This window comes from Aethalodelphis obliquidens, unplaced genomic scaffold (genome assembly GCF_003676395.1).
Source record: "Aethalodelphis obliquidens isolate GAN/ISIS:26980383/991018 unplaced genomic scaffold, ASM367639v1 scaffold70, whole genome shotgun sequence".
In the NCBI taxonomy this organism is placed as follows: domain Eukaryota; kingdom Metazoa; phylum Chordata; class Mammalia; order Artiodactyla; family Delphinidae; genus Aethalodelphis; species Aethalodelphis obliquidens.
Genome location: NW_020838014.1, coordinates 7433171 through 7449310, shown reverse-complemented (window position 1 = coordinate 7449310; position 16140 = coordinate 7433171). Strand labels below are relative to the sequence as shown.

The window sequence follows — 16140 nt, the reverse complement described above, 5'->3', positions numbered from 1 at the left end:
CTTCAACAGTGATCAGTGTATGGCCATCTTGTTTCATCTGCATCCCTGCTACTCCCCTCTGTCCTGGAATTCCAGACATATCATTTCAAATGGAGCAAATTCCAGACATAGCATTTCACCTGTAAATATTTTCCTGTGTATTTCTTAAAAACACGAGAGTAATTCCTCAATATCAAATATCTAATCCTCATTCACAAGTCCACAATTGTCTTATAATTTGTTGTTGTAGTTTATTTCAATTGGGATTCAAATAAGGTCTATCGCTGAGGTTGGTTGATACATCTCAAGTGTTTTGATTTGTACGTTTCTCTCCTTTTGTTTCTTGCCATTTTTATCATTTAAAAATAATTAATTAATTAATTTTTGGCTGCATTGGATCTTCATTGCTGCACACGGACTTTCTCTAGTTGCAGTGAGCAGGGGCTACTCTTTGTTGCAGTGCACAGGCTTCTCACTGTGGTGGCTTCTCTTGTTGTGGAGCACGGGCTCTAGGCATGGGGGCTTCAGTAGTTGTGGCACACGGGCTCAGTAGTTGTGGCTCACGGGCTCTAGAGCGCAGGCTCAGTAGTTGTGGCGCATGGGCTTAGTTGCTCCTTGGCATGTGGAATCTTCCCGGACCAGGGCTTGAACCCGTGTCCCCTGCATTGGCAGGCAGATTCTTAACCACAGTGCCACCACGGAAGTCCAATTTTTGTTATCATTTCTGAAGAAACTGGATTGTGTCACACATTTTCCTATGATCTTGGTTTTGCTGATACTGTTATTTTTAAGGAAATAAGAGTAACAAGTATATAATTTTAAAAAATGTGTACTTGAGTGTATGTAAATGTTTCACTTTACGCTGAAAAAAGTCTAGCTATGGAGTTTAAAATTTAATCAGGCAGGAACAATGAAGCATCAGGTGATGTCCCTCCATTTTTATTCTCTCTTTCTCTTTGTTGGAAGACACCTTGGAGGATTATATGCAGAGGTGTCATTTACCCACTGCTGAAATGAACTGGGCTGGAACATGCCAGCCATTCTTTATCAACGATGCCAAACAGTTATTTTAGGCAGAGAATTGGAAGAGCCATTTTTCCTGTTGAATTTGCAGTGGGAAATTGGGGTGATTGAATGTATGCCTCAAACCCTTTGGTCCCAACATTCCTCTCTCCCTATTCACTGTGATGAACATTGTCTTGAGGGCTGTTCATTCCAGTGGAAATATGATCACAGAATCACCTGGGTTGGAAAAGACTTCCTGAGGTCACCTGACCCCATCTGGTAAACTTAAGGAGGGATTCCAACATCAACTCTCCCAGAACAAAGCTGTTTGTTAACAACTCCCATATCCCCCATAGACCCCCTTTGCATTCTAAGTCTGTTTTCTTTTTTGTCCTTCAGTGAAATAGATTATTAAATTGCTCTTGCTGCTGTGGGGTGTGTATGCCTGTACGCACACATGTCTGTAGATCTTTAATTAAGATTAATTTTGATTCTTCCCTGCTGTCTTTTACAACGCATACACCCAGAGACCCCATTCCATTCTCTGTATATAGTAATGTTTTTTATGAAAAATAAGATGTTTTCCTGAGTAAATTTCGACATAGGATGGGATTATTGCAGAATGTATTTTTTAGCTACGGTGATGGTTAATTTTATGCATCAACTTGGCTGGGACGGTAGGTACACAGATATTTGGTCAAACATTATTCTGGGTGTTTCTGTGACAGAGTGTTTGGATGCCATGAACATTTAAATTGGTAAACTTTGAGGAAAGCAGATTGACCTCCATAATGTGGGTGAGTCTCATCCAGTCAGGTGAAGCCCTGAATAGAACAAAAAGACTGATTGCCCTGAGCAAGGAGGAGTTCTCCAGCAAAGAGCCTGCAGACTGGAACTGCAGCACCAGTTCTCCTGGGTCTCCAGTCTGCTGGCCCACCCTGTGGATTTTTGAGCTTGCCAGCCTCCATAAACACATGAGCCAATTCTTCATAATAATTCTCTTTCTGTGTACACATCCTATTGGTTCTCTTTCTCCGGAGAACCCTGACAAATAGCGTGGGGAAAAAAAGACAAGTATGTGCCCCAATTTATTTGGCTGTCCGTTTTTGAAGTGATGTTTTATATTAAAGAGATGGAAAGATCACTGGAGAAGCCATCAGAAAACTGAGATTCTGGCCATAATTTTTCTAGCAAACTGCCTTTCAGTCTCTGATCTGGTCACTTTCCCTCTCTGAGCCTCAATTTCCTGTCTGTGGAAGGAGTTTCAGCGAACGGATTCCCAAGTATATGATTCCACGAAATACAGACATTGAACATTTGAGCCAACTACTGAGGAGTTATCTGAAGACAGTTTTTCTGAGGACTGCCCAGGTGCTAGATAAAAAACGACGCTGAGGGGCTTCCCTGGTGGCGCAGTGGTTGAGAGTCCGCCTGCCGATGCAGGGGACACGGGTTCGTGCCCCGGTTCGGGGAGATCCCACATGCTGCGGAGCGGCTGGGCCCGTGAGCCATGGCCGCTGAACCTGCGCGTCTGGAGCCTGTGCTCTGCAACGGGAGAGGCCACAACAGTGAGAGGCCTGCGTACCACTAAAAAAAAAAAAAAAAAAAAGACGCTGAGGCTTTACATAGGTAGCGCTGGTAGACGATGCCAAGCAGAGCAGAGAAAAAAATCTTGAACAGAAGTATTCCCTGTGCATCAGGTAGAATATTCTATTTTAGTTAAATGTAAAATCTGGGACAAGTAAATGCCTGCATGAAAGCCTTTAGCTTCTGTGCCTTCTCATCTGAGGGCAGATGGTCTAACTTTGAAGCAGCTTAGAATCTGTCTCTGCATTGCAATAATTCTTATTTTGTGCGGGAGTTGTTAGGTGGTGGCAGAGGCTTGGCAGCTGAGGCCCTACAGCCAAACTGAGGGGTCCTGGCCCAACCATGAGACAGGAAATGCCTGACCCCAAGGACATATGTGCTATTCTTGACCATAAAGATTGGAAAGAATCTCAGACTAGCTCTGGCCAATGGGGCTGTAAATGGATTTCTCTGTTGCCTTGGTTTTGAGCCTGTCTCTTTTTTCCAATAGGGCTTCCCTCTCCAGGTTGAAAAGCAGTCACCACAAGGAGGAAACCATATTATTTTAGCTTCTCCTGTCTGGAGAGTGGTCAGTACTTAGCTGCAGTCATCTTTTAGCTGTGTCTGAAATTACCGTGCACCTCATGCAGCAGTCTGCCACTTGGGAGGTTGGCATTTGGGGTTGGACAGTCTGGGTGTGTGACTGGGAAGTCAGCTGGCCCTTGGGGTGCAGACACATTCACCCCGTTCACTGGAGGCATCCCCTCCCAGTATGGTGAGGTGGAGTTCTTTGCCCTTTTCATTCTTTCTGACCACAGGCTCACCCCATGAGGAGGCAGGACTTCGATGGCTGTATCCCCTGAGAGGCTGGTTGACTGTTTACCCAGTTGGTGCCTGAAGACTGACAAATGATGAACCCCCCGGAATCCCCGGTTAGACCCCAGTTATGGTCATGAGTTCAGCCTTTAGAGCCGCAGACTTAAATTGTTTTTCCAGCATTCTACGCAGCCGGGCGCCCCTGCCGGACTCTGCGATGGAAACCATCCCTGGGGAGAGAGTGGTGCGCAGGGGGCGTGGGAAGTGAAGGGAGGAAGCACTGAGGGCTTCGGGGGAGGCGGGATCTGAGCCGCGCCGAGGTAGGGAAGGGACCTCCAGAGCAGAGGGGACCGGAAAGGAGCTGCAGCCTGGAGGAGGCCGAGTGGGAGCCGCTCCTGGCCGGCCGCCTGGCCGCTTCCTTCCCCTGACATGACAGCCCCGCCGGCCTGGCTCCCGGCCACCTGGCAGTGGCTGTGGCACATGACTGCCTGTCCCGCCTGGGAGGGGGCGGGGAGAGGTCTGCTCTCAGGCGGTGGCTCCCCCAGCCTGGCCATCCCGCCTGCCCAGGGGCCGCAGGTGGGCCCGCTCCTCTCCGGGGGGTACGCCCTGGCCAGCTGTCCCCTTCCCAGGGAGTGGGAATGCCATGGCAAGGAGCCAAGAGACGCTGGGGAGAGACCTGACAGTACCTAGGAGCTGTGTCACCTGGAGCTCAACTGGCTGAGCCTCAGTTCTCTTCACGTGGAAAACAGGGTGGATGACCCTCGGTGCTCACCCGACGGAATTACTGGAGTCAAATGAGAGGGATCCGCTCCAGTGCAGGGTCAGCTGCATTGGGCATCCCAACGGGAGACGACTGGCAGCAGGGGGCTGTGAGCGCCGCACTCCACCACTCCCATTCCCGCCAGCAGGAGGCGTGACACGGGAGGTCCTGCGCACGATACCCCAGAGAAGGACGGCCAGTGGCTCATCTACCAGGAAGGTGGGGGAGAGGTGTGTGCCTGTGGGCATCAACGTCTTGGCAAGAAGCGACGTTGAATCCTTAAAGTGGTGGCGCTTTTGCTGTTGGAAAGGAATGGGTTTTGCGTTTCTATCGGTCCAGAGGGCGCTGTTGGGAGAAGGTGCCAAGAAGCTCAGGCAGGTGAAGTTCTGATTCTGGCTCCGTGGCTGGCTCCACTTCCCCTTCCCCCACCTCATTCCCTCCCTCCCCGATCCTTCCTTCCAACATACGTTATCACATTTACCTCCACTGTGTAGCAATATCTTCAGACTGATCGGATTCGTCTTCCGCAGGGGGTTGAGCTTGTTTAGAAGGCGCTTGAGCCTAGTGACTTTATAGAGTTAGAAACATTACTCTTTTCTGAGTTGGGGGGGGGGTAGGGGGTAGGAACATGAAAATATTAAAGGTCCTGAAAACTAGAGTTTGAGCAGTCTCGGCAAAGTTGGCTGATCCTACCCTGATGTGGTCTGCGCCCTAGAGAAGGGTCTGGTGGTGGCGGTCTTGGGTGTTTGGGAAGTTAACAGCTTGCTGTGGGAGTCTGCTAAACGAGCTGGAGTTGAACATGTCTAACGAAACTGACAGTGGTGCCTCCCTGGATTCATGCTCCTGCTTGTGGCATGACCAGGAGAAGAGGACTCGGGCACATTCATACCCAACCTCCTCATTGAACAGAAGCCCAGAGGGGCAAGTACTTACTGTAAGTCACACAGCACAGTGTCTTTGGTGGCCAAAACCAGGGCTCTCCTCATTACTGCTAGTTCAGTGATTAGAACCAGATGCAGAATGGATCTTATTTGCCTGACTACTCCCACTATTACCTCTGTTTGGTTTTTTCCCCCTTTAAACTTGTACCCCTTCTTACTGGGGGGGAGAAGAGCTCCCTTATAGATGGTTTAAGTCAGGATTTGTTGCACCACGCATACTTCAGACGAATACTTCCTGTGTGCAGGATTGGTTATCAGCATCTCCAAACCAACATGGAACTGAACCTTTTTCCCTCTCCCCAGCTCACCTAAGCAGCCAGCCCCTCCCTGGTTCTTGTCTCCACGTGGTGGGCTCTTCATTAATAGAGCCTTGAGTGGCCAAACCAGAGGAAGTTTTTTGTCCGTACTTGCCAAACACCATTCTCGGTGAATATAGCTGTGAAAAGGTGACCCCCAATTTGAGAAGTGTGAGTGTGTGTGTGTGTTCTTTAATCAAGTCATTGCCATAAGTTTCATATTATAACTACCATTTATTGTGTCTCTACAGTGTGCCAGCTGCTTTTCCACTAACCTTAGATGGTAGGTGGCAGCATGCTTGTTTTTATGGATGCAGAATCTGAGGTTCAGCAAGGTTGAGTCACTTGCACAAGGTGAAGGAGCTGACAAAGAACAGGATTTGAACCCAGGTCAGTTTAGCCACAAAGCTGTCACGGTGTCCTGCCACCTCCTCATTAGCCAACCCTGGCCTTGCCTCAGAAAACATGTTGCTAGTTCTTATTCTGAGAATGAATGGAACAAAATGTGCCTAGATAGCTGGTGACTGACAGTTCGATTATACTGGTGTGGAGATAACATTTCTGAAAATTAAGTCTTCTAGATTGAGCTAAGCACAACTCCTGTCCTTGTCTTCCTTTTTGCTGCTTTTGAATAATTGTAGGTTTTCCTATAATGTATTTTATCACGTTGAAAACAAAGTTGGCATATTTTGCTGATAATAATACATCTTTATTGTAGAAAAGACTGATGTTCACAAAAAGGAAAAGTTATCCCAGACAACACACCAGCTTCTGGTTAAGAATGTGGGTACTGGAGCTGGACTGCAGGGGCTTTGTCCCTGCTGTGCCACTTATGATTTGTATGACCTTGAGCTAATCGCTTAACTTAAGTGCCTAGTTCCTCGTCTCTGAAGTTGAAAATCATACCCTGCTTCATTGGGCTGTTGTTAAGATTAAATGATGCAAAGCCCCTAGAAGTGACCAAGAGATATTTAATACTTTGGTAAATAATCTTCTGGTTTTCCTCTCTGAACCTGTGTAGACATGTGTAACTATATGCTGGTGTGCATATACTAATAAACAGATGAGATGATTTTTAAACCAGCTAGTTTCCATCTAATAATATATTGTGACTACCTTTCTATACCTGTGAATAGCCTTCTCCGTTACTTGATAGCTGCGTAGAATCCTATGATGTGATTGTGTGAATGGAGCTGAATCCATATTGTGGGGCATGCAGATTTCCAGTTTCGCCCTGACATAATGCATTTTAAAACAGATTTGAGTAGATGTTGTACCATGAGTGTACCTCTAGGCAACAGGAGCTTCCTACTCTTTCCAGAGCATACCTAATCCTCCCTCCCCTGGTGAGAATAAGGATCTGGACATGCTCCCTTTGGGAGCTCAGAGCCTCCTTAATCCTGAGTGGGGCAGCATTGTGAACTTCATAAGACAGCTCTAAATGGGGAACTTACTCAGATTCTGCCTCTCCCTGCTCTCCCCACTTAAATCTAAAAAAAAAAAAAAGTTTATTTATTTAATATCTCTGGTATGAACTATCTCTTGGTTCCCAAGAAATCAGAAAGTCCGCTTGTTCCATTATTGCTGTGTCTGAGGTGATCTCTAAGAAGGCGCTCTGTCCTTCTGAAAAGGGTTTGGGGTAAAACCTTAAGCTCTCCTGCTTCCCAGGGTAGACCGTTAAATCCTACCCTTCATGGTGGAGGGCTGCAGTTACTTCTGCACCATTCTGGGTACCATACCCTGCCATTTTAGTTTTATGAATTTCTGGTGACACACTTATTTGATTTCCTTTATTGATAAAATTCTTCTTGCTGGTCTCAGATTGGCAGAAACCATTGATTAGGTCCCCTTTAAGTCCCCCTCCCACCTCTCCACTGCTTTCAGCCACTAGCAAACCAACAGGTCACATGTTTGAAAACCTCCTACCGCCCATCTTCGGGGTGTGTTATATCTATGCAGTCTCAAGGACTGTACTTGTCTGTAGAGTCTGAGCTCCAGGAGGCAAGAGGGTGATGGGTCGAAGTGACTTGGGGTCAACAGTCCCTTGCGGGATAGACCTCTTAAAAGGTTTATGGCTTTAAAGGGATTTTCTCCTACAGCCTAATCCTGAGTGTTTGGGACCTGGCATTTTAAACAGTTATACATTCTAAAGGGACCAGCTGTGTTCCTTTAGGACACTGCTGACTGACCATCCTCAGTCCAGCCATTTTCCTGTGATGTTTAAGAGGCAGGCTTGATGTTTCCCTCTAATCTAGGGAGCATATCTCAGCTCTGAGAAAGGATATAATGTGCTATTTAGGGCCGTGAGTCTGCCAGAATTACGGAGGGGCTGGTGTGTCTTTGAGGTGTGCTGGAATGGCATCAGGACTTAGAAAGGGGAATACTGTGTGAATTTGGACTACTCAGAGTATCGAGTCCCTGCCACAGTATTTTCCAAAGTGCTTTTTAATGTTTGCTTCTGACACCCTCCGTGTGTGAAAGGTTATGTAGCCTTATCCTCCTTGCCCTGAGGAGGACACTGAAACGATGAGAGGTTAACTGACTTGCCCTGGGCTGCAGAGTAAGGCTGACTCCACCGGAAAGGCTGCTGCCCGTAACTCCTGCTTTCCACGCCGGAAGCGTCACAGAGCCAGGGCTGCCTCTGGGAAGCCCTGTCAACAGAGGCAGGTAGGAAAAGCCGCATGGTCAGCCATATGCTTGCTAGTCCTGTGTGGGGACTGCCAAGGCAGAGAGAGAGCTGGACACTTCAACGTCGGTCCAAGATCCTTGACCCGTAAAGTGTTTTGCTGCCTTGAGCTGATAGACGGCAGACGTCAATTATTTTTGGCTCAGCTGCGCAGTCTTGGCAGGGCGCCCTATACTTTTGAAACGTAAACCTGCCATCTCCAAAAGGGTTTAGGAATCTGATGTCATCGTCTCCCTACAACTCACACGTTGGCCTGTTCTGTAGAGGGGTTAACCAGTTGTGCCAGGGGACGTTCCTGTTAAGGGCTCTCTACAATTAAAGTATATAATAAGGCAAGATATTTCATCAGGCTATAGAGATGGCTTCTGATACAGAGGGTCCCTGCATCCCTTCCACCACCCCCAACAGACCTACTAAAGCTTGAACCACTTGGCTCACTGCTCACAGGAGAGCAGCAGATCCTCACTGGAGCCAGGATGCTGCTGCTGTTGGTGACACAGTCTTAGATAAGGAGTTAATATACCAATGCTTTTGTTAGTCTTGTGTCTCCAATGTACTTTTCCTCTGGGTCCTTAGAGGCCCCCTCATAATTAGCTAAAATCCTCACAAAATTGCTGTGGGTTTGAGGAGGGCAAGCTGCCCCTCCCCCCCAGCTTTACTGAGGTATAATTGACCTCAGTAAATAAAATATTGTATACAAATAAAAATTGCATCTATGTAGAGGAGGGCAAGCGTTAACTAGAGTAAGGAACTCATGGAACTTTGAAGCAGCACAATTGGTTTAATTCCTACTTTACTGCTTACAAGTTAGCCTTAGGCTAGCGGGGTCTTCTTTTTGAGCTTTAAGTTTTCTCATCTGTAAAATGGGAATACCACTGTTACCCCGCTGTTAAAGCTATAGAACCGTGTTAATAGAATAATCTACTTCATATATGGAAGCAGATGGAATTGTAGTCCAGTGAAAGCTGACACGTGGCCTCATGAGTTGCCACTGTTCTCTGCTACCCAGGCAGACCAGCCTCCTTTTCGCTCAGTTCTATTTACCTTAAAGCGTGAGATGGAGCAGAGATCTGCCATCTGGGGCTTGGAACTCTGTACATTTTATTGGACTGTGCCATTGATTTTCATGGAAATCAAAGCCAGACCTGGTAGGGGGATGAGGCCAGACTCACGTGACTTTATCTGTGTGTTTTGTCTGGAGCAGGGATCCGTGGTCACCTCCCTTGTCCTGGTCTTCCTGGATGGAACGAGAAGATAAACGGGGCGTGTGTGAAGCCCAGGACTCAGAAGACAAGGGGATGGACTCTGATTTTGAGAACTCTGAAAACAGGGAAGGGGACCCAGAAGACAGAGGAATGGGCTCTAACTCACATGATGCAGACAAGAGAGAATGCCACCTGGAGCAGGAGATGGGCTCCAACCCACAGGATGAAGCTCTAAGAGGGGACTCAGAGGAGAAGGAACTAGTGTCTAACATCTGCACAGGTGAGGAGAAAACGGCAGTTTCGGTGGAAGTTGCCGCATTCACATTTATTTCTAGCTCCTCCAGAGTGATAACCAGGGGCAGCATTCTTAGGAGGCAGCTCTCTAGAGGACACCATTAAGCAGATTCTGTACCATCTTACGCCTGAGGAACATCCTGTTCATCAGTCTGGTCTGAGGTGGGCTGTACTGGTAAACATGGGTGAAGAGGGTAACTCACAGGCGTGCACTTTACAGCATACAAAATACTGCCATAAAGTAACACTTGTAACAGCACAAGAGGGAACACAGGTAGCATTGGGACCTACGTCCTGGCGTTGTTGGAGAGTTAGATGAGTTGCTTAGCACAGATCTAGACGTCTACAGTTACAGTCATCATCCCCGCTTGCAAATAAATAAACACAGTGGTAAGGGACCTGCCCAGGTTCATGTGGCTAATACCCAAAGTGCCCAAGGCCTCTCCTGAATCCCTTGCTATTTGTGATCTGGAAAGAGTAAACGCTGGGCCTCCATTCGCTTCCTTGGTTCCATCTTTGGGCTTTTGTTGCTTTATCCTGCTCTGTGCATGCCTTGGGGACAGAAATGAGCTGAAATACCTTATGATCAGGGCCGTGAGGTTACATTCCTTCCCCAGGACACCTCCCAGACCCCCGCTACTGCCCTCCCTTACAGTGCACAGAGCACGTGATCTTTCACATCCCAGTAACTTTCTTGGGTGTCCTCTGCTTGGGGATAAGCAGCCAGAGGCAGACAGATGTGTGTTCTGGATCAGCCTCTAAGTTGGACTCACCAGCTCTAGGCCCTGCACTCACCTCCCCTTTTTCCCAACCCCCCACCCTCCTTACCTAGTAAAGCCCTTAGGTTGGGGTGTGTTGGGTTTGTTGTTCCGCCTTAAGCGGTTGCAGACTGACCCATCATATTCAAAAACTCAGTTCGGAGCCTAGTTAGGCCGGGTGGTCTTTTCTTGTGGTTGGCTGGGGTGGCCTTGTCTTTTGAGGCTAGGGCCTTGAAAGGCATTGGTGGCTCTTGGAGTGGGCAGATGTCTTCCGAGATCCCAGAGAGTCCCACTTGGCCCAGACTTGACCTTCTCAAGCTGTCAGGCCTTCAGGTGGCCCTGGGGAACAGAGCCTCAGGTCCAGTGGGTGGGGCCTGGGCCCGGAGACAGCTGCCTGAAGAACTGGAAAGCCAAGGGGGCAGGTGAGCTCGCTCTCCTTTAGGCCTTCCCCAGGAGTCACCAGGTGGGAAGGAGGCTGGAAGTGGGGGTGGAGGAGACAGGGACCTTAGAGAGTTTGAGAGTCCCCGGGGGAGGGGATTACCCCGTGGCCCACCCTCTTATTGAGACGGGCTTCCTCTGGGTTTACCTGTTGAGCGCCCAGTATAGTCACCCCCACTGCCGCCTTTTCTGTTGCAGAGGGTCTGCTGAGCGAGGAAGAAGGGGTTGCTCTCCGTGAGGAAGACGATGACCAAGCTGGAGTAGCTGAGATGGCGATGTTCGCAGGGCTGTCTGAGTCCGTCGGCATTTCCCGGAGCCCCCAAGAAGAGGGGGAAGAGGAGCAGCCGCCTCCTGCCGTGCTTCCCTGGAGGCGGCACCTCTCCCTGGGGAGTCGACACCGGGGTGACAAGCCCGCCCACCGCCGATTCCGCCGGCTCCACCACCCCATGGCCATGGACCTCGGGGAGCTCGACAGCCTGATGGCCAGCATCATGGACGCGCCCACCATCTGCCCCGACTGCGGGGAGAGCTTCAGCCCGGGCGCCGCCTTCCTGCAGCACCAGCGCATTCACCGCCTGGCGGAGGCCGCCGCGGCCGCCAGCCTGGAGCCCTTCGGCTTCGCTGGCGAGTGCGGCGGGGTGGTGGGGATGATGGGCGTGGGCGTGGCGGGGGCCTTCGGGGCGGGGCCCGCGCTGGCCCGGCCCCCGCGCGAGAAGCCCTTCCGCTGCGGGGAGTGCGGCAAGGGCTTCAGCCGCAACACCTACCTGACCAATCACCTGCGGCTGCACACGGGCGAGCGGCCCAACCTGTGCGCCGACTGCGGCAAGAGCTTCAGCTGGCGCGCCGACCTGCTCAAGCACCGGCGCCTGCACACGGGCGAGAAGCCCTACCCGTGCCCCGAGTGCGGCGAGGCCTTCAGCCTCAGCTCGCACCTGCTGAGCCACCGGCGGGCGCACGCGGCGGCCAGCGGCGCGGGGCCGGCGGCGCTGCGGCCCTTCGCCTGCGGGGAGTGCGGCAAGGGCTTCGTGCGCCGTTCGCACCTGGCCAACCACCAGCGCATCCACACGGGCGAGAAGCCGCACGGCTGCGGCGAGTGCGGCAAGCGCTTCAGCTGGCGCTCGGACCTGGTGAAGCACCAGCGCGTGCATACGGGCGAGAAGCCCTACATGTGCTCCGAGTGCGGGGAAACCTTCAGCGTCAGCTCTCACCTCTTCACGCACAAGCGCACGCACTCGGGTGAGCGGCCGTACGTGTGTCGCGAATGCGGCAAGGGCTTCGGGCGCAACTCGCACCTGGTGAACCACCTGCGCGTGCACACGGGCGAGAAGCCCTTCCGTTGCGGCCAGTGCGAGAAGCGTTTCAGCGACTTCTCCACGCTCACGCAGCACCAGCGCACGCACACGGGCGAGAAGCCCTACACGTGCATCGAGTGCGGCAAGAGCTTCATCCAGAGCTCGCACCTGATCCGCCACCGCCGCATCCACACGGGCAACAAGCCGCACAAGTGCGCCGGCTGTGGCAAGGGCTTCCGCTACAAGACGCACCTCGCGCAGCACCAGAAGCTGCACCTGTGCTAGGGCTACGCCGACGGAGGCTGCGCACTGGGGGGCGGGGCGGGGGGCTAGATGTCCTGGGGACAGACCCTGTAGAAAGAAATGGGGAAGGGGGGAGGGGCAATCGGAGAATGACTGGGGAGCCTTGAGGTGTTGGGGGTCCTGAAGGGGAGGGTTGAGTAAGACTTATTCCTTCGGGGGTGCTGTATTTTGCCTGCCTCCTCCCTAAGGAAGAAATGTTTGGGAGGTGTGCTTGAGCGTGGCGACGTCACCACATACACGCTGTGGAGGATGAAGAGCGTGGAGGAGCAGGCACTTTGAGGACCTTGAGGAAGGGGAGTTGGGGGTGGGGAGGGTACAGGATGACAGGCAATAGAGTAGCTTGGGCAGTGATGGCCCGTGGGAAGCGGGGAGAGCTGGGAGAGCGTGTGGTTGGAGTGAGGGTTACGGGGTAAAGTGAAAGGCAGGTATGAGTAATTCTGTCCTGGTTTCAGCAGGTATTAAGCCACTGTTGGCCCTGTCCCCACACATCAGCTATAGTCCCGCGAAAAGTAGAGGAGCTTTGTCCGTCCTACGGGAGTGGATATTTGTGTCCTCTTCCCTTCCTTCCTCTGAGCCACAGCTAGCTGCTATTTTGAGGTGTCCAGGGGAAACTGGGCAGAAAAGCTACGCACCCTCGTCTCCAGGGTGGAATCTCTGAGGTTTAGAAATTCATTCACAGCTGGTTTTCAGATCTGGGAAATCGTGGTCCTGCTCCTGGTTCTTTGCTACTTCCTTTAAAATAGTCTAGCTTCATGCCGGGTCAAGGTAGTCCGTATGGATGACCAGACCCCTGCCCCCGGTGTCAGGTGTGTTCCAGGCCCAGTATTTCTTTCAGGTCTCATCTGTGATCTTTTTAAGTGCTGGGAAATGGAACAGTCGCAGCTATGTGTGACTTTTCCTTTCTCAGGTCAGCTTGATGCTTGTTTCAAGTGAAACTCAGGCCATCAACAGTTGCCCCAGCGACCTGCTACAAAAGTCAGTTTGCTCAGAGTTTTGCTGGCCTTACGTGAGAAATCCAGGAAAGCAAATGTTCCCATGTTGGGGCGCCAGGCTCCTACGTCTCATTTGCCTTCATTTTGTATCTGTGTACCCCTCCCCCTCTGCAGTAATGGGGGAGATATTCGAACCCACACCCCCACCCATATTGATATGGGCTCTGGTCTGAGTAGAAATTTCTCTTTCCTGCACAGGGCGGCACAGTAGAAAGCTCAAGACTTTACACAAGGAGGGCACAAGCAGGGAGAGGGGTAAATGCAAATTTGCCAAATAGCACAAGCAATGAATGTCTTCCGGTTGTTATATAAATGCCAAAATAGCACTTTTGTATTTCAAAAGTGCTTTTTAATGCTTGTTAGTTGTTTCTCACTTCTTTGTGAGGTAGAACAGTATTATGACCCCTGTCTTAGGGAAGGCCTGGGGACAGGAGTGTGACAGGTAGTTCTGAAGAGAGGCTGATGACAGTGTGGATAGGTGTGGTCTGCCCTTTGGTGCTCTCCAGCTCAGCTGCTAGGAAGACTTACCTGTCGTGATTTCTATAATAAGGACGCTGAAAATTCTTAACGCTTGATGGAACACGTAAGGCTAGTCTAGAAGGGCCAAAGATGTCCTTGTTGACAAAGCTGGTCTTTGTCATGTAATTAGAGTGTCCTAGATATGTTCCATTTCTAGTAGGGGCTATAGTTAGATGACTCTTGTATAGACTTCAGTTACCTATGCTGAAAAATCCCTCCCTTAGGTTAGCCTTTAGAAGGTAGAGTTGTGGAAAGCAGTTTTGTTTCCTTTATTAGCAGTTGTTAACCTATACTTTTCATGGAAGCATCTTCACAAACTGTTGGACACACTTGAAGGAAAAAAAAAAAACAACCCACAAGATTGTTTTTACGGTTTTAGCAAGCTTTCTATGGACACTGGTAATTTATACTTGATCAGTTGTATTCTAGCAAAGAACCTCTTTGGGGACTCTAGGAAAGCATGTTTTTGCCATCATAACACTTAAAAAAAAAAACCCTGAGAATTCTGGGCTTGTATAATGCCTGTTGATCTTGCCCTCTTAATCAGTTTGTTGTTATTCACAAATGCAAATAGATTTTCAAACTATAGATAGTTTTGGAAGATACTAATTCCTTTTTATTTTAGTCAAGAGTAATCTGAGCAAAGCAAGCGTCCGTTATTTATTCTGACTCTTGTAGTCTGAATACCAAGTGTATGAGGCTCACATGAAAATAATATAGCCAATTTGTAGGTAATCGTATTACTTTGTGTTTTTTTATGCACATCTACCTCTTCCAGCTGTTTTAAGTTCTCTTGAGTCTGTGCCTATGAAATCTCATCCAACTTTTGATTATTCATGGGTTTATGATCCACATTCTGGGTCACTTGGTCTTTTGCTGACATTTTCGTACGATTGCACAGTCTCATCTGCATCTAGTGTGTTCCGTAGCAGCAACTTTCGAGCATGGGTTCAATGGGGAGAGGAGATTGAAGCTAATGTAAAATAATTTACCGGCGGTGGGATTCTTTGGATTTCACTGACCCAGTCTGTTCTTTCCGTTACCATAGATAAGAAAGCCAGCCACTACTTCACTATCCCTTCTGTGACCACATCCCTGAGCAGAAGAAAACAGTCCAGGCACCAAACACCCCACTCTTATGGTGCAGCTAAAATGTGATTCCATTTTTCTTATAATTCTTCAACGAACCTAGCTGCATTAAGTGAGGTTTAGTGCATTCAGGAGGTTGTTTCTTGTATCTAGTTTTAGAAAAATAGTATTTCTAAAGCAAACCCTGGTAACTGGTTCACCCTTGAAAATGTTACTCTGAAGATTCCTTCCACCAACTCATCAATGTTGGTGGAGGCAAATGTATCATTTATTTCCTGGGGAGTTTGGTCAAGTGCAGGCTGCCCTTTACTGAGAAGAAGCTAGAGCAGTTTTAAATAGGTTAAATGGCTTGATTAAATATTGAGCTCTGAGCTGGAAGGAGAAGACGAGACGTTAACCCCTTGAGCCTTGTGGCCTCTTCAAGATCCAGAGGCTGTACATATGTGAAAAAGTACAAATTAAGAACCTGTGTTCGTAGACAATCTGAACTGTGTTTCTGAAGTTTGTGCACATTTTCCTTCACTGTAATGTTATTTTACAGCTGTGTGTTAAAATGGTGAATAATTTAATGATCCTAAAAGTAACAGGTTTTGTGTGCGTGTGTGCTTGTGTATGTGAGAATTGCCTTATTTTCAGGTTTTATTTAATGATGGTTCCCTGGACAGCATTGTGGTGTTCAGCAACCAGTATGGAATATTTGTCATTAAATCCAGATCGGTCTTTTACCATGTCAGTCTTTCCTTTTTACTTGTCACCCATTAAATATCACTCAATTCAATCTACGGAAGCTATGCTCTGGTAGAACAGGAGTGAGCAAACTACCAAATCCAGCCTGTCGCTCTGTATGGATAGAGTTTTGTTGGAATACAGTTCTACCCAGACAGCCTTCCTGACATAGTGTCCGTGGCTGCTTTTGCACTAAAATGGCAAGGCTGGGTAGTGGGGACAGAGGCTACGTGATCCACAATTCGAAGATATTTATGATCTGTATCTTTACAGAAGAAGTTTGCTGACTCCTGATTTAGAATGTTCCAGCAGATCCTAGATCATCCTGGAACTGGCTGATGTCTAAATAGCCTGTGCATTGTAACCCATAATTCAGTGCAACACTTTTGCATTAATGCGGCTTTGGGATGTTGGGAATGTGTTAATGTTATACTGTTGTACCCATTTCCAAAGATCTGTCTTCATTCCTTGTAAG

General features: G+C 49.1%; 1 protein-coding gene across 3 annotated transcripts in view; it reads left to right on the top strand.

The window, feature by feature from the left end:
* ZNF697 (zinc finger protein 697) overlaps positions 1 to 15667 on the top strand; it is a 29806-nt gene extending 14139 nt beyond the window's left edge. Inside the window, exons 1-3 of one of the 3 annotated variants that reach the window (XM_027090964.1) lie at positions 4757 to 5753; positions 9254 to 9534; positions 10943 to 15667. In XM_027090964.1, coding sequence (XP_026946765.1) covers positions 9291 to 9534; positions 10943 to 12321 — 1623 coding nt within the window. In that variant the 5' untranslated portion in view covers positions 4757 to 5753; positions 9254 to 9290 and the 3' untranslated portion in view covers positions 12322 to 15667. Of the gene's footprint in view, positions 1 to 4756; positions 5754 to 5774; positions 8031 to 9253; positions 9535 to 10942 lie in introns of those variants that run through there. The other 2 variants (XM_027090966.1, XM_027090965.1) reach the window with 2 other exon arrangements.
* Positions 15668 to 16140: the final 473 nt, after the last annotated feature.